The sequence below is a fragment of the Trifolium pratense genome, linkage group LG6 (genome assembly GCF_020283565.1).
Source record: "Trifolium pratense cultivar HEN17-A07 linkage group LG6, ARS_RC_1.1, whole genome shotgun sequence".
Taxonomy (NCBI): Eukaryota; Viridiplantae; Streptophyta; class Magnoliopsida; order Fabales; family Fabaceae; genus Trifolium; species Trifolium pratense.
Window position 1 is genome coordinate 37,403,400 of NC_060064.1, and position 19,426 is coordinate 37,422,825.

General features: G+C 35.1%; 1 protein-coding gene and 1 pseudogene across 1 annotated transcript; both read right to left on the minus strand.

Moving 5' to 3' along the window:
* Nucleotides 1-9,434: 9,434 nt before the first annotated feature.
* Nucleotides 9,435-10,931, minus strand: LOC123888539 (annotated as a pseudogene).
* Nucleotides 10,932-17,342: 6,411 nt separating this feature from the next.
* LOC123892212 lies at nt 17,343-17,942 on the minus strand. The gene has a single exon (XM_045942026.1). The coding sequence runs from the start codon at nt 17,940-17,942 to the stop codon at nt 17,343-17,345; it is 600 nt and encodes a 199-aa protein (XP_045797982.1).
* Nucleotides 17,943-19,426: the final 1,484 nt, after the last annotated feature.

Below are 19,426 nucleotides of genomic sequence, written 5' to 3' on the forward strand. Positions count from 1 at the left end.
TGTTTCTCATACAGCCTATCACTCAAAGAAGTATCATGAATCATTCATGGTATCTGGATAGTGGGTGTTCAAGGCACATGACTGGTGACAAACAACTGTTTTCCAAGCTAACTATGAAAGAAGGAGGATCTGTTGGCTTTGGAGGCAATCAAAAAGGAAAGATAATAGGTACAGGTACAGTAGGTAATTCCTCCCTATCTATTAATGATGTTTGGTTAGTTGATGGACTTAAGCATAATCTATTGAGCATAAGCCAATTTTGCGACAATGGTTATGTAGTCATTTTTAATAAGGAATCATGTACTGTAACTAAACAATCTGATAACTCCATTATATTCAAAGGTCTGAGAAAGAACAATGTTTATAAAATTAATCTTTCTGATTTGAATGAACAAAAAGTGATGTGTCTTTTGACCTTGAGTGAAGAAAAATGGATCTGGCATAAGAGGTTAGGCCATGCTAACTGGAGGTTAATCTCTAAGCTTAGTAAGCTTGATCTTGTCAGAGGTTTACCTAAAATCAAATATCACTCAAACACACTTTGTGGTTCATGTCAAAAAGGGAAGATTACAAAATCATCTTTTAAACCTAAAAACATTGTCTCTACCTCAAGACCATTGGAACTTCTTCACATTGATCTTTTTGGGCCAGTTCACACTGCCTCTATCAATGGAAAGAAGTATGGATTAGTGATTGTTGATGACTACAGTAGATGGACTTGGGTAAAATTCCTGAGAACAAAGGATGAAGCTTATGATGAGTTTAGCATCTTCTGCAAACAAATTCAAAATGAAAAAGGCTACACCATTTTAAAAGTTAGAAGTGATCATGGTGGAGAATTTGAAAATGAACCTTTTGAAAACTTTTGTGAAAAATATGGCATTTTGCATGAATTCTCTTCTCCCAGAACTCCTCAACAAAATGGAGTTGTAGAAAGGAAGAATAGAACTCTGCAAGAAATGGCCAGAACCATGATGCATGAAACAAATGTAGCAAAGTTTTTATGGGCAGAAGCTGTAAACACAGCATGTTATGTTCAAAATAGAATCTATATCAGATCTAAGTTGAACAAAACTGCTTATGAATTGTTCAAAGGAAGAAAACCTGATATTTCTTATTTTCATCAGTTTGGATGTACATGTTATGTCTTAAACAACAAAGTCCAACTAAAGAAATTTGATGCTAGAGGTTACAAGGGTATCTTTATAGGATATTCTGAACGCTCAAAAGCATACAGACTGTATATTTCTGAAACACATACTGTGGAAGAAAGTATGCATGTCAAATTTGATGACAAAGAGCCTGACCAAGTGTCAGAGCTTGTGGAAGGTTTGTCTAGATTTCAGGTATCAGAGGATCAATATTCAGATATTCCAAACTACTCAGAACATCCATTCTCTGAAGTACCTCTGAACACAATAGTTCCTACAGACTCTGAACAACCAAGAACTGAAGCATCTGCTGAACCTGATGTTGATGAGTCTGAAGATGATGGGCCCCCAAGAAATACTTTCAAATACAAGTCATCACATCCAGAGGAACTGATATTAGGCAACAAGGATAGTCCAAGAAAGACAAGATCTCAACTAAGAAATGAGGAATCATTAGTTGGTCTTATCTCAATGATGGAACCTTCAAAGATTGATGAAGCTCTGAAGGATGATGCTTGGATTGTAGCAATGCAAGAAGAGCTGAATCAATTTCAAAGGAATGATGTATGGACTCTAGTGCCCAAACCTTCACACAAGAACATTATTGGAACAAAATGGGTATTCAGAAACAAGCTGAATGAACAAGGTGAAGTGGTAAGGAACAAGGCTAGATTGGTTGCACAAGGTTATAGTCAACAAGAGGGGATTGACTATACTGAAACCTTTGCACCAGTTGCTAGACTTGAAGCAATCAGGTTACTTCTATCTTATGCTGTTAATCATGGAATAACCTTATATCAGATGGATGTTAAAAGTGCCTTCTTAAATGGTTTTATTTCTGAAGAAGTGTATGTTAAGCAACCTCCTGGTTTTGAAGATATCTCAAACCCAGAACATGTTTTTAAACTGAAGAAATCACTGTATGGTCTGAAACAAGCTCCCAGAGCTTGGTATGATAGACTCAGTAATTTTCTTCTTGAAAAGGGCTTTGAGAAAGGAAAGGTTGATTGCACACTCTTTAGAAAAACAACCAAAGAAGACATTTTAATTATTCAAATTTATGTTGATGATATTATTTTTGGTTCAACTAATGCTGCTTTGTGCAAGAACTTTTCTAAGATAATGCAGGATGAATTTGAAATGAGCATGATGGGAGAATTGAAATTCTTTCTTGGAATTCAAATCAATCAGAAGAAGGAAGGAACTTATGTTCATCAATCAAAATACACTAAAGAACTTCTGAAGAAATTCAATTTAGATGACTGCAAGATAATGAATACTCCTATGCATCCAACTACCAACATGGGCAAGTCAGATGATGAAGGAAAGGTAGATCAAAAGGTCTACAGAGGTATGATTGGTTCCTTACTCTATCTGACAGCCTCTAGACCAGATATTTTATTCAGTGTTTGCTTATGTGCAAGATTCCAGTCAGATCCCAGAGAATCTCATCTTACTGCTGTAAAGAGAATCTTTAGGTATCTGAAAGGAACAACTAATCTTGGACTTCTCTATAAGAAATCCAATGATTATGTGCTAAATGGATTCTGTGATGCTGACTATGCTGGAGATAAAATTGAAAGAAAATCCACAAGTGGCAATTGTCAATTTGTTGGTGAAAACCTTATCTCCTGGGCTAGTAAAAGACAAACTACTATAGCTTTGTCTACAGCAGAAGCAGAATACATTTCAGCAGCTAAGTGTTGCACACAACTACTCTGGCTAAAATATCAGTTAGAAGATTATCAGGTAAGCAGTAACAATATTCCTTTATATTGTGATAATACTGCAGCCATTCATTTATCTAAAAATCCTATCCTACACTCTAGAGCCAAACATATTGAAATTAAACACCATTTTATCAGAGATTATGTTCAGAGAGGCATTATAGATATTAAGTTTGTTGATACTGAAAATCAATGGGCTGATATATTTACTAAAGCTTTATCTGTTGAAAGATTTGATTTCATAAAGAAACATCTGAACATGTTTTCAATCTCTAAATAAAAATTTTTTTTGGCAATTAAAGTGTAAGAGGTTATGTATATCAGAACTTATGATTCAGAACATCTGAAACACAAGCTCTGAAGTGCTTGACTCTGATAGAGAATTTTAAATAACTCAGAGGCTCTGAACTATTTAAGTGGGAAACGTTTAGTATTCACTGCTGAACAGTTGTCCATTAAAATAGCAGTTACCGAGTAAACTTTTGCACGTGGTCTACGTGTGTCAGGTAGTGGGTGGTTAATGATGATTTTTGGTATTCAACTTTCTGTCAATTAGCGTAACTTCCCAAATTTGCTATTTTCGTGTTAACTGTGTGCTTTTAAATAAAACTTACACAATACACTTGCACACTATTCACTTTCACAACCTACACTTTCATATTCTCTCTAAACCTCCAACACAATTTCTTTCTCTCTCGTTAGTTTTCCAAACCCTACCCTAATCTCCAACATGGCTGGACCTTCATCATCTTCTTCAACAAAAATTCCACCGTTTATGTTCAAGAATCTTCAGATTGTTGGGAACGAGATGGAGTTTCCAGAATCTGAACTCACGTTTCTGTCTGAGAAGATTGTGGACTTTGGTAGTCTTTCTGCAAACGGCTTTGAAGTTAAACAGTACTTTACATCACAAGGATGGGATAAGTACTTCGACATGCTTAACGGTCCTATCTACCCAGACTTGCTTAAGAAATTTTGGATGAAAGCAAGAGTGTTTGATAAACATGAAGCAAAGAAGGAAGAAATTGCTGCTATTGAGAGGAATCCTAGTCTGAAAGGTAAAACTAGGAAGGAAATGGGCTTGCTGGAATTTACAGGTGTTCAGATTAGGTCTAACATCTGTGGGATGAATATGGCTTTCTCACCAATTCATTTCAATGCTCTCCTTGGTCTACCTAACTCTGGGATAGAGTTAGATGCTTTTGAAAAGGATACCAGATATAGAGATGATCTTCTGCATCTCATCTGCACTGATTTCAAGCTGAAAGGGAAAGTCAAAGGATTGACTGACGAGTGCAGAGTTTTGTTCAAGATAATCCTTGCTTCTATCAGTCCAAGAGTTGGAGGGACTGATACAATCTCCTGGACTCATCGTCATCTGCTGTATTTCCTTCTGACAGGAAAGAAGGTAAATCTTGGAGATTACTTCTTTGAAAGGATCTGTGAAGCAATTTTTGCAAGTAAATCTCAGAGGAAAACTACTATAGTTTATCCCAGGTTGTTGTCAGACCTTCTATATCAAGGTCACGTGATTCAGAATCTGCAGAAGTTCCACCCAGAACTAGTTCAGAAGAAGTTCTATCCAGAGATTCTGAATGCAAGTTTTCTATCCAAGATGCGTTTGATTGCATCTAAGCCTGTTGCTCCTCCTAAAGAATTGTCAGTTAGGCTTGAAAATCGTCTGTATGTTGAAGGCTACCCTGTTATTTCTGAAGCTGATGCTGAGCATGTAATTCAGGACTATTTAGAAGTGCTCAGACAAGAAGGTTTTGTTGTTGATCGGAGTATGATTCCTCCAGCTCCTGTAAATCTGTATAATCCTAAGAGGAAACCAAAGAGAAAGGCTGAAACTCAAGAGGATCTACCCAAGCCAGATCTTTTGGCTCAGAAGAAGGTTAAGGTTGAGCAATCTATGGCTGAGCAAAGGACTAAGAGGAAGCATGAAGAAACTGCAAACAAGGCTGCTGAGGGAGCTTCTAAAAAGCCTATTGTTATTGAGGAAGACAGTTCATCTGAAGAATCTGAGTCTGAAGATGAAACTGAGTCTGATGAAGAGACAATTGCTGAGAGACTTCATAGAAGACCTGCTCCTATTTCCAAAGATAAAGGTAAGTCTTCTAAGTATGTTTTTAATGAAAATGAGATTGGAATAGGTTACACCAAACCTCTCAGAACCATCTTACCAACCTCTGATAATCCAACCTCTGATAACCCCCTATCTGAACTCGAAAAACATCTGAGTCCTGACCCTCTAAATAATCACCCTCCTTCTCATGAAACTCAACACAAATCTAGCTCACCTCCTAAACCTACATCACCTCAACCTCAACCTCAACCTGACATTCCACCATCTGAACCTCAACCAGATATTCCTGTCACTAAACCAACCTCTCCCACAAAACAATCCTCTCCACATCCTGAACCAACCCCTGAACACAAATCCCCTGAACCATCTCCTGAACATATTTACCCTGAATCAACTTCTGACATTTCATCATCTGAACCAACCCCTGAACCCCATCCTAACCCAAGTGCTGAACACGTTTCTCCTGAGCGTATTCACACTTGTGCTCCCAAGCCTACTCCTGAAATACCTACTCTCTCTACCATTCCCAATCCTTCACCCTCATCATCCAACACCTTTAGTAATCTATCCTCTCAATTTCATGAAGACTTGCTTAGATTATCTACAATAAAGGACAGGTTCTTAGTATGTCCTTCTGATGTGGACCTCGAAGTATCAAGCATTAAGGCAAGGATTTGCAATGCTTTGGATGTTGCTGCTGCAAAGGTTAAGGCTGTTATTGGTAAGAGGGATCTGGATGGTATAAGCTTCATGAGGAACAGTCTGGCTAGGGCTGAGTTGAAAAGGTTAACGCCATTCAATCATGAAGAGCATGAGCGTGCTAAGCTTGTTGCTATAGCTGCTGCTGTGAGGCGTATGTCTGAATTCAAAGATTGCTGGGTTGATTCTACTCTTCTGCAACGTCTTGAGGATCAACGGATTGAGAATGAACGTCTGGAAGAAGCTGCTGCTAGAGTTGCTGAGTTGGCAAATGAGCTACACAATGAAGATACCACAGGCGAGGATGTACTGAATGTGCTGAACCAGGATGATGTCCTGATGTTAGATTATCCAGAGGAAGGTGAACCCTCTGATAAAGGTAAGGCACCTTTGGTTGAAGAACCAGAACCTGTGATTGAAGATCAAGCTCCTGTTATGGCGGATCAGTTGCAAATATTTCAAGAAGCCCTGAGGGAACAGCAAGAAGGTCTAGAGCGCCAAAGAGTTGCTCAAGAGACATTGGAAACCAAGGTGGATGGTTTAGTTTCCAATGTGGGATCTTTGAATGATAAATTCGACCAACTCTTAGCCTTTCTTAAGAAACCCTAGGATTCTATGCACATGTTTTATGCTTTCTTTTTATTCTCTGTTTATCCTCTGAACAATTTTCTTTTAAGCTATGTTTTTTTTTATTATGTGGTTTGTTATATGTTTTGTTTGTTTTGCTTGTGCTTATTTTCTTTGTTAAATTAGAACATACGAACACAAGATGCTTTCTAAAAACAAATTTTTTTATTAATGATCTGATAATGTTGAGTACATTGGTAAAAAGAAAAAGAAAAAGACAACCTAATCCTAATCAGATGGATAAAACTCAGAAGAAATCTCTGATTTCTCCTCAGCATCCTCTGATGAAATTTCAATGGGATCTGGGTTTTGCTCTTGTTCTTCTTCTTCTTGTTCCTCTTCTGGAACATAGCCAGCCAAGAACTCAACATAGTCAGCATCATCTTCATTCTCTTCAGCTTCTGAGTCTGATGAGATGATTATTATCTCAGCATCTTGTGGTTTCTTGTTGTCTTTCTTATCCTTCTCTTCGTCTTCGCGTTTCTCTTCGTTCTTCTTTCTCTTAAACTCTGCGATGCGTAAACTAAATCTTTTCATTATTACTGATTTCTCTTGCTTCACTTGTTTATTCTTGTTTTTACGTGGAGCAGGCATGTTAACTCGTTCACCTTTTTATAAACCCTTGAGCGCGTTGGTTTTCGTTTTTGAATTTAATTCACCTTTGTAACAACCACTCTTCTTTCTTTGACTGTCTTGGTTATATAACTTTGTTTTACTTTTTGATAATGACAAAAGGGGGAGTAGTTACGCATTAATTGATAAGGTCCAAAACTGAAATCACGCCCTTTATCTCGCTTTTATCTGTTACGTTAAAAGTTGTTACTTTTAAGTTGTTTTACGTATTTCAAGGTGGAGACTAAGTTAGTTGAAACTGAAATAAATTTCATAAGTAAGGATAAGTTAAGAGTGCAATTTTAACTTAGCCTTATGAGACTTAGGGGGAGAGCTTGCAAACCTCTCACTCTGAAGAAAGATATGAAATTTGTTTTATTTCAAAACATCTTAATCTTATACTAAATTAAAATATCATGGATAAAACATAAAGTTCAGACTTTATGGAGTATCAATCTTAGGGGGAGCTTGCAAACCTCATAAACCTAAGAGAAACATGATAAGTTAATTTAACAACAATTGTCAATTAATACTTATGTTTGTCATCATCAAAAAGGGGGAGATTGTTGGAACAAAATTGATTTAAAAATGTTTGCCCCTAAATCTATAAAGGTTTTGATGATAACAAAGTATTAATTAACAAATTGGAAGGACTAAAAATTTATTTTAAGTGCGCAGATATAAGCATCATATAAGTCCTGAGTGAAGTTCAGAGGATGTGAACTCAGAAGTTCACAAGCGCTCAGAAGATGTTGGACTTCAGAGGTTACAACGTTCAGAGGATGAAGACTTCAGAACTTCTTATCTGTCTACAAGCTTCATCAAACTCTGAAGATATCTTTGAAAGCTGTGAAGATTCCCTTTGTTAGTCAACTCTTCTACCAATGAAGAAAAGGACCTTTCAAGCCTGATCAGTTCAGCTACCTCTGTTTTGTCTGTCCTATCTTGAGAACGTGGGTCTTCAGTTTTGTTAGCTGAATAAGGAAAGTCCACTCTGCAGTAGTCAAAGTACCTGAAACTCTTTCTTAGTTTTGGATACAACCAACTGCATCAAGACAGACTGCTTGAAGACAAAAGGTTATCAACTCCAACGGTTCTTTTCGCAACGACTCTCTTCTAGTGGTATAAATACTAGAAGATTCAGCTACAACATATACAATTATCAAGAATTGAACGTGCGCTGAACAAACTCTGAACTCTGTGATATACAAGCTCTGAACCTCTATCAAGTGTTTTTGCACTTTAGTCAAATACTCTGTACTATTTGTATTTGCTCTCTTTAGGTTCATCTAAGAGCATTTGTATATTTTTATATACTTTTCTATTTACTTGAGGAAACTTAAGCTTGTGTGCTTAAGTGTGAAACTTAAGCTTGTGTGCTTAAGTGTGAAGTCTTAAGCTTGTGTGCTTGAGCATTGTTGAGAAGTCTCTTGCTTGTGTGCTTGAGCAGATGTAATCTTGTGTGATTATAGTGAACTCCCTTGGAAGTGCAAGGGGACTGGACTACTCTCGTTTTGTGAGAGGAACCAGTATAAATTGTTTGTGTGATTTCTCTCTCTCTATCTTGTTATTTATTGTGTTACTTTTCCGCTGCTAACGTAGTTAAGTTAAGAACTTGAAAAAGTTTTAACTTAGCTAAAACACAATTCAACCCCCCCTTCTTGTGTTTTCACACCTTCACCACCTACACAAGTAACTAAAAGTCTATGACACCACACATTCACAATAAACATTAGATTTATATGCATTTTACATTTTTACTTATATGTGGTTCAATCTAATGTGAGACTTAACTCACACATGATATCTCTCAACATATATACCATTAAAATTTAATAAACTATATCGTTTGTTTTATCTCAAATAAACAACCTCGTGCTTGAAATCCATATGACACTGCATTTAGACCATATACTTACTCATTCAAGAATCACAAATTAAAAGTTCTCATACGTAACTAGATCGACTAAGATAACCGTGAAAATTACACGTACTTGTTGTGAAGATAATTGTAAACAATATATTTATTCCTATAGTCTGGAGAAATAAATCCGGATAATACCGTTATGAATTATGATGATGACCGAAGATAATAAAGAGAATCCAGACAATTAATAGCCTTAAATGATTAAATACTTTATTAAATACTTTATTTAATAGATGGACCTTATTTATCAACTTGTGTGTACTATAATGTTTTTTTTTGACCGTATGTACTATAATGATTTAATAATACTAGAGCATCGATCCGTGCGGTGCACGGGTCTGATTAGCCGTAAGTTATATAATGATTAAATAAGATATGATAATTCCAATAATGTAAGGTATATGAAAAAAGTTGAGTAACATTAAACGATAGTTCAACAATTATTTTGGAAAAATATTCATACAAAGAAAATTATGTTATATTACGGAAGACTTCCTTATAGACCACATTCAAAGTCTTAGTCGTATCTTCATCGTCGTCATCGATGATCAATATTTTTAATCTTTTTCTAGAAGTAACTCTTGAAATTGAAACATAAACTGACCATGTGAAAATACTGGCGACGGAAGATATATCCCAACATGCTTTAAAGATTGTCCTTGACTCTTATTAATAGTCACCGCAAAAGAAATCATTATAGAAAATTGTCTCCGTTGAAATTTAAAAGGAATTCTCACGTCAGATGGTGTTAGAGAAAATCTATGTATGAAAACCTGATCACCAATATTACTTCATGAAATAATTTTTCCTTCAGGAGCACGTTTTCCCAATCTCGTAATAATAAGTCTTGTTCCATTGCATAATTCTAATTTTTTATTCAAATTTCTTAATAGCATAACTGTAGCTACAACTTTAAGTCTCAACTTGTGATTTGGAAGTCCCGACGTAGAAATCGTGTTCAAAAATTCGGGAGTATGAACATCATCCACTGTTTGACCGTCTACATATGTTTTTTCAAATATGTTTTTTCTTCACCAGGAATTAAATCCAACATATAATCATTTATTGTGTCGACTATTGAATTTTTAAGAGCTAGTATAGCTCTATTTTGGAAATACGTTATATCGTTCATGTTTTGCAAAAGTTGGGGATAGGTGCTTTCACCTGAATTTGGAATCAATAAATTTGATGGAATGTCAAGTTCTACATCATCGTCGTTGTCATCTCCAATTTCTCCATCGCCAACACCCAAAATCCTTTCAGAAAACAATATTCTTTGTTCAACGTCTGCACTCGAAGCACCACCGAGAAGCCTCATGTTTTTACTCAATGTTAAAACTTCACAAAAATTCCAAAGAACCGAAGAATTAATAGTAGCATGAACAACTTCTGGCCTTGTACCTTTGGGTATTGCTGATAGAATTTGTCTAAAATCTCCGCCAAAAATAACAACTTTTCCACCGAAGGGAACATGTTTATTTTTTCCATCAACAGACTCAAGAATATCTTTTAAAGTTCGATCAACAACTTTGAAACAGTGTTTGTGCATCATTGGTGCTTCATCTCATATAATGAGCTTTGCTTTTTGTATTAATAGCGCCAAAGGGCTTTTAGGAACTATGGTACATGTTGAAAACTCGTCAACATTTAGAGGAATACAAAACCTTGAATGTGTTGTTCTACCGCCAGGTATAAGCAATGCATCGATCTAACTTGAGGCAACTGTTAAAACTATCTCACCTTTTGAGCGTAATGCGGCTGAAATGGCCCTCCAGATAAATGTCCTCCCTGTACCTCCATAACCATAAAGAAAAAACACATCAGGTTTGTTTTCGTTAACTCTATCATGATTGTGTCATATACTTTACGTTGCTCTGAAGTCATAGTTGACATCAATCTAACATGTTCTTTAGCTAATGATTTTCTGTTATAATTCAATTCGTCGTGTATTAAACTATTTTGTATATCAAGAAATAATAATGTGTCTGCTCTAGGCATTGGAAGATAATCTTTTAAACTCTTCCCACAACTACGTAACATAACACCATCTCAATATCTGTTAGTGCATACTGTATTAATTGATCATCGGTTAATATTAGCAAAGTTATAATCAAAATAATGAATGTGATTAGTGACATGACTATGGTTGCGTTTGGTTGTATTGCAAAAAAAAATTGATTTAGCAGAATTGAGTTTGATAATAACTTTCCAAATCACATATGATAATAATTTTCCAAATCACACGTGATAATAACTTTCCAAATCTCACATGATAATTATTCTCTAAATTTATAATCCGGTAGAAAAAAACACTGATCAGGAAAAATATAAAAATATTTCGTGATGAATAATATAGTCAACGATAATTTTGATATGAGATACTTTTAAAATTGATGGTGCTTATCAATTATTGCACATAATTTTAATCACAATTGATATATTTGCCATAGTGGTTGGAAATATTGCCTTGCACGGAAGAGTTGCGAGTTCGAATCCTAATCAAAACAAAATTGTATTATTTTTTAATAAAAATTACAAGATAAAATAGAGGGAAAATAAAAAAAACAAATTAGGGTTTATGATTTGTTTGTGTATACAAGCTTATAATATAAAAATTTCTTTGAAGCAACTTGCTTGGTAGTTGGTACTATAGTAAGATATTATAATTTTGATATATGAAGTTTGTAGGGCCTCATGCGACGCCTCGTGCTTTTAGTGACATGGAAGCAGATTCATGTATCTTTATAATTTTTTTTTGTTTATATTTAATTAATTAAATAGTATACATATTTGGGTGATTTGTAGTTAGTTAATTGGTCCATTACATCGTCTGTTCTTTCTTTCAAAATTCAAAGTCAAGAGGAAGATACCATTGTGAAACTTTTGTTGAATGTTCTTGTGGCATTCGAGAATTGCTAGATACGAAAACAAAAAGGATAAATTATATTGCACTAGTATTAACTACTCTCTCTATGTGACACTATATATAAATAAAATTTAGTACTATTTTTGGATTTATTAATTATATAATAAACTTAAAAAAAGTGAATTTGTTTATATAGTGTTACGGAGCACATTTGTAAAAGATGAATTATAATGCTTTATAATTTCGTAGTAGAAATTTATTTACTAAAAATTTGCGGAATTTTTTTTGACAATTTAGGTGGTTTGTTGTTGATTTATCTAAAATAGAACGAAATAATAGAATTTTTGCTCAAAATGTACCGTTGGTGGAATTGGTGCTAGATAAAGTGAAGACCTTTGTCTGGTATTGGCTAATGACTAAGTTTTTTTTTTTTTTTTTTTAACTATCATTTGAATATGTGGCGGTTTAATCTGTTATCTTGTTTAGGTATTTAAATCACTTGATTTGGTTGTATTGTTATGTTTTAACTTTAGGTTGTAATTGTTTATTCGGCAGGGAGATCTTTTTATAGTCCCCTATTGACCTAGTTTTATACCTGCTTAGGACCTTGTAATTGATCGGGATTAATTTCGTTATTAATATATTATTTTTCTTTTACAAAATAAATAATTAAATTTATATGATATCAACATCTTGTGAATATTTGAAAGAGAACCACACAATTATATGCAGAAGATATTTTGTTTCTTGGTGAAGTAACTACAATATTGAGAACCTCTGAACTCTTAAGTCTATGTTTCAGTGTTTAGAAGCAAACGAGATTCTTGTAAGAAGGAGTTAAACAGGCAAACAAGATTGTCTAGATAACTAGGTCGATGTGTGTAAACACAAGTCTACGGGAGAACTTGGGGGGTGAGGGACATGCAATATGTCAATATCTCACTTCTTTTTTTTAACCAAACAAACTTAATTCATATCATTAACTAATAAATGTTCAATACATAAGGAAATAATCTCAAATCTATGGAAACTAGCTAGCTCAAACATTGGCCGCCCTAGCAAGAGTACAAGCAACCAAATTCGTTTGTCTCCTAACAAACTTAACCTCAAAGTTTACATAAGAAGATGACATAAGAAGAATAATGTCGTTAATAATTAAACTAAATTCCGAATTTCTCCGTTTTCTCGAATGGATAGCGTCAACCAACAACTTTGAGTCCTTTCAAATTGAACTCGCTCAAATCTACGATGGATAGCCTCTTCCATAACATGTAATAGTGCCCATGCTTCGCCTTCCACTATTAAATAAAAAGGCTGCTGCCAATGAGTCAAGTCACCCACAAAATGTCCATTGGTATCACGAAAGCAAAGACCCATAGAAGTAACACCAGACCCAACTACAAACGTAGCATCAACATTACATTTTATCCATCTCACTACTGGTTTCTCCCACCGAACCGGCCTAGGATCCTCAACAGGAACAATGTTATGAAGCTGCAGTTGGTGGACGGTAAACCACTCATTCCAGACGACGAACGCCATGCATCCAACTTGGCTCGGAGACTGAATATTGTCATTCCAGATCTTGTCGTTTTGATTATGCCAAATGCACCAAAATAACGATGCAACCCGTCCTATCTTTGCACTATCCTCATTTATGCACATTCGAAACACCCTGTCTACGACTGTCCCGTCCTGGTAAGCTGCATTCTGCAACAACTGTGACAGGTCTGTGACCGACCAACATTTGCGGGCTGCTACGCATCCAAAAAACACATGAATATCATCTTGTTTTTGATTATGTGTGTTTCAATTAAAAACAAATAAATTTGAAACACTGTTTTTGACAAGATAAAAAAAAGTAAAAAATAAAATAATATACAGGCCGCTAAACCACCCAGACCGGCCAGTTCACCGATTTTTACCGGTTTTCACTGGTTTTATGCCGGTTCAAATTTTTTTTATTCGGTTCGATTGCTCACCGGTTTTTAACACTAACCGGTCACTCTTAAATAAGTGTTGTTGGAGATTAATAATATGAGAACTTATAACTTATAAGTTTGTGGAGGCATATAAAATATAATCACAACTGGGCTTAGGCCCTCTTTTGTACAAAAAAAAATAAAAGATAAAATATAATCACAACTAAGTATGGTGTTATCAAGGTTATCAAAACCGGACCGGACCGGTCGAACCAGGAACCGGACCTGAATCCGGTCCGGTTAGTGTTAAAAACTGGTGAGCAATCAAACCGGATAAAAAACGTTTGAACCGACATAAAATCGGTGAAAATCGGTAAAAACCGGTGAACCGACCGGTCTGGGGGTTCAACGACCTGTATTTTATTTTATTTTTAAATTTTTTACTTTTTTTATCTGGTCAAAAACAGTGTTTCAATTTTTTTTAAATTGAAATACACATAATCAAAAACAACACACATAATTGATGAAGATTTTAATCTCTACAATTAGATGTGATCTTTGCAAATTGCTATTTTATTTTTTCAAGCATGAGTTGTGGATAAAAATTGATTCACCGCCATAACACACTTTTGTGTTCTTTTGTGCGTTAAAAGAGACTCTGCACGTAGATCTTCCATGTTAGAAATTGATTCATTTTATTTTTAGTATCAACACAACTATGAGATATAGATTAGAAATACATATTTTGTTGATCTTAAAAACAGGTTGTGAATCTTTGTAAAAAAAAAAAAAGTTGTGAATGTTGGTTTCAGTGAAATATTGTTGCTAGATGGAGGTTGATTAGCAAGATCTCTTGTTCCTTTAACAAATACAAACTACAAAGACAAATAAAAAATAAGAAATAGAAAGGTGGGAGAAAGAAGAGTTGATGTTGGAGATGATAACACAATAATATTAAAAATATTAAATATTAAGAAGGTGACTTTTTATTTTCTCTAGTTCTAGATAAATATTAAAAATACCAAACAACATATTTTTTTTGAAGAAGCTAAATTAGCCCACCCAAATTGGCACCAGAGAGAATCGAACCTCAGACCTCAAGAGGAGCAGACTCCCAAGTACCAAACCAATACCAATGCACCAACCAAAGTGGGTTATACCAAACAACATATTAAAAAGTATAAAATATTTAATAATGTGAAATTAATATTATTTTTATTACTAGTAAGTATAATGTGAAATTCAAATTAATATTATTGTTTTATATATATATATATATATATATATATATATATATATATATATATATATATATATATATATATATATATATATATATATATAATTAAAAACGATCCGACACGGTTGAATCCGGTCTGACCAATTGAATCTTGAACCAGTAAGCTCACCGGTTCGATGACCGATCCAATTCTGACAACTTTGGGTGTTAGTCAATTAATTACTAGAATGTTTAGAAAAGATCATGTAATTATATATTACAAGTCCATTAACAATGTTTTTTATATATTTTTTTATTTATTAATTCTTTGATTTTCGGGAGAAGAAAGCCCGATAATATAAAGTTCATTAACCACCTAAATTTAATGTCGTAGATATTGTTTTCTTATATAGCTTACTAGAAGATTCATTTGTTTTTTGTTCTTAGCACCAGTATCCTGCCCACTTCATTCTTATCATAACTTGAAAGTTGAAAGACATTATTTTATTATGAGAAAAAGTAATATGCACTTACACCGTAAACCAATCAAAACCATGTTTTCCGCAATGTTATCCAACTTAACCCTACCTTCTTGATATGATATGAAAGATTAAACCATTCTAGTTGATTGTCAATGTAAAATTAAATTAGTGTTCATTAAACTCTTTTATTATTAAGTTGATTTATATCATATATTCATATCACGTCATTATCTGCTTAATATCAAACATTTAACATACGCAGCATTTATTTTGATAGCAAATGTTCATCAAACATCGAATTTGGGGTTTTTCTTTAAAATAAAAAATACAAAAGATGACGACTAAGACATCTAAATTATGTTAGCACTCTAAAGAAGTTACCTAATTAATATACTAAATAAAAATAAGAAAAATACAAAGAAATTTTTGGCAACTAGACCAAAACTCAAGGTGTGAGGATATCTCCGCCTCTTTACAAACCTTATCGAAGAAAATTCAACGGGATAAAACATTGGTTACTGAAAAAGAGTGTGTGTAGAGATTATACATAAATTCAAACATAAACCAACAAATCCGCAAAACTTATACAAAGGTAAACTTAATGTATTGTTATTGAATTTATTTCAAATAGAGTTAGACAAGCTATTCGACCAAGTAAATATATTCAACTAAATTCCGCAATACAACACAAACAAACAAAAAAAAAACTCAATCCGTTGTATCAAGAGTACTATCGGTGGTATCAGCTTCCGCAATACAAAATGCAAAAACCCATAGACATGTGTTGAGGAAGCAATGCTCACATGGATAGATGAAACACGAAAAGGCCGCAAAGGAGAGAAGATCATACCAAACATGAAGTGAGAGAGAAGAGGAATGGATTGCTGTCTTAAAATTGAGTATTGGGCCTAACTCAACCCTATAAAACCGGCTTGTAAGGTGAAGATTGCCACTTGTATATAAACACTTAGTCATACCATCTCTCAATCGATGTGGGACTCTTAACACACCCCATCACGCCCAGCACTATTGGGCTTGGTGCGTGGATATAAACGGTAGGTGGCCTGATAGCGGAAACCTGATAACAGGTTGCCCAACGGATCGTGGAGAGGCTTTGATACCATCTTAAAATTGAGTATTGGGCCTAACTCAACCTGACGCAGTACGGAAGCGTGAAGGAAAAGCAAGCGCTAATCCTTTTAGATAAAGGTTCTGGAATCCACCAGAAAGAGTAATTTGAAATCCACCAAATTTGAGAAAAATCTCTGAATTTTATTAAATCAAAAGGTTGCCTTCAAGGTTACAATAGTTTAGCTTAAATAGGAGTGGAAAATAAAAATAACAAATCTCCTAAAAGATTGTAAAAGAGAATAATAAACCTAACTAAATAAAAATAACAAATCTACCTAAAATATAAAAATAACTAATCTAGGTGAAATATAAAAATAAGAAATCTACCTAAAATATAATAAAACTAAATCTATCTAAAATAATAAATTACTAAAGAAACCCTCCTACATCAGTCTCCTCTACCTCAAAAGAACTCGACCCCGAGTTCTCATCTTGATACTGACTCATGCGTTTATCATAGTAGAAACTTAGTATTGGTTCTGCTTTAATTATCAAATTCTTTCTCGTTTGTTTGATTGCTACTTTTTGCTCTTCCTTTAGTCTTGCCTCATACAGACTCTTTTCTTCTTTAAAAGCTTGATTTTTCTCCTCTAACTTGAGATAATAGCTTGTTAATCCATCTAATAACTCCACAAGGGCGGTAAAGCTTATATGCATAACATGAGAACACCGATAAAAGTTCATAAGTTTCTTTGTTTGTATTGTCCTTAAGGTCGCATCATATTGCGCTGCCGACGACGATAAACTTGTTACACGATATTCTTTCTCCTTTGTTTCTTCATCAATTTCTGGCGTCGCCTCTGTTTGGATGTCGCAATCCATGCCATTGTTGTCCTCGTTGAAACTACCCTCCGATTCTAGATTGAACACTTCTTCCTCATCGATTGTAGTTTCTACCATTTTAGACTCCACATCCGTTTGATCCTCTTTTCTGAATCATCATGTTCATCGATCTCTTCCTTCTCATCTTTCGATTCGTCAACTTCAACCGAAACATCTTGTTCAACAACTACTTCGGTTTCTTTCAGTTTGGATTTATAAGCAGGATCGTCAAGTTTCTCGGGAAGAGATGGTTGGTTATCATCTAGGGTTTCAGTAGCTATGTGACGTAGATGAAAATTATTGGCATGATTGTTGTTATTGGCATTATTGAAGATGCTAAATGCTTCCTCGAATTTAACATTAACATACCAATTAACATATGTTATCAAAACAGAATGTTTAGGAATATCTTTAATCGTTTTACGCGAGTTACCTGTCATTCTGTAAGCATGCCTCAAAAGGTCGGACAACGAGTAATCTTTGTTGTAACAAAACGGACAACGATATGTCAAATCAGAGATTTTAAACTCGTAGTAATCATCCTTCAACCTTTTGTAATATCTACGCTCATAGTATTCCAAATCAGATTCACCACGAGTATGTTCTGATTTTATGTACGTAACAATATGGTTGTTATTGCGAACCCTAATAACCGGAATTGATTCTCCCATGGCTGATCACGTTAGGAAAAGAACAGGAGAAACCTGCTCTGATACCAACTGACGCAGTACGGAAGCGTGAAGGAAAAGCAAGCGCTAATTGATGACGAATCGTCACACTCTCTAATCCATGCCTATTTTAGCAACATTAGATGCATTTTAGTAGGTTTTTAGCAATAAATATAAGAGAAATCTAATCATAAGCTTGATTACTTGTTTTGCAAGAAAACAGGAAAAATTGCAGGAAATGGAGGATTTTCACTACGCTGGGGGCGTAGCCCATCACGCGCCGCGTGATGGAGCTCACAGGGAGCCAAGATTTTCACTCTGATCACGCGCGGCGTGATGCCTTACCACGCGCGGCGTGAAGCCTTGTTGAAGAAGAAGATTGCTCTCTGACTTGATCACGCGCCGCGTGATACCGTTATCACGCGCGGCGTAGTTGATGGATCTGGCGCGCGGCGTGGTTTCCTTCTGTATATATAGTTTCTGCATAATTCTGTTTTCGGGTTGGAAAATTCTGCAAATTTGATCTACATTCTGGGTTTGGAAACTTCAAGATTGGGATTCAAGACTCCAGAGGATAGCTCCAAGCACATCGATAGCATGGATTCACAAGCCATGACATTGAAGCTAGGACGCGAACCAAGGGCGATGAGGAGCTAAGCTTCCTTGGAGGTAGGATCTAGGATAGTCTAGAATGTAGATAGATCAGTTGTAATCTGCTATATGTGTAAGAATCTACTCTGTTAATAGTGTTGATTTAATGCAATTCGATGCTTAATGCTTTATAATCCTTTATTAGTGTTGTAATGATTTCGAGTTAAGTCACGTGCGAGAGTATTGATTTAATTTCTGAACTGAATTGCATTGAGCACTCGAGTGTCTCCGGTCGAGAGATTGAGGCATAGAGTGTAGCGAACGATTGACGCGCGTTAATATCATTCGTTGTAGGTAGCTTCCGCCCGAGAGATCGGGGGAGTATCGACAACGAATAGAGTGGATTTGGACAAGAGATTGCGGTTCACTAATTTGTCGATCTAGTTGTGAACACTTGAGTAGATTCCTATGATATAGTAGATTGCATGTGGTTTAGCTATAGACTAGGCGATTCCGATGATTCTACCTCGCTTTTCCATTATATCAAAGCACGTTTTCTAACAATTCATCACTCAACATACCCCCAATTTATGTGTATTTCTTGCATAATGTCTATGAGCACTATTGAACTAGTTTGATCACACAATCCCTGTGGATCGATATTTTTATTACTACGTGGTAATTCGTTCACTTGCGAAATATTCCATCAAGTTTTTGGCGCCGTTGCCGGGGATTGTGATTGATTCGACAAGGCATTAGTGTTCATATTTTCTGTGTTTTCTTTATTTTTCTGCTTTATATTTTTTTTTTCTCCCGGAGCGTTCTACTTGTGTGTTTCATTGTGCATGCGGAGAACAGGTCCCACGGAGCTACAATTCGATCCCGAAATTGAAAAG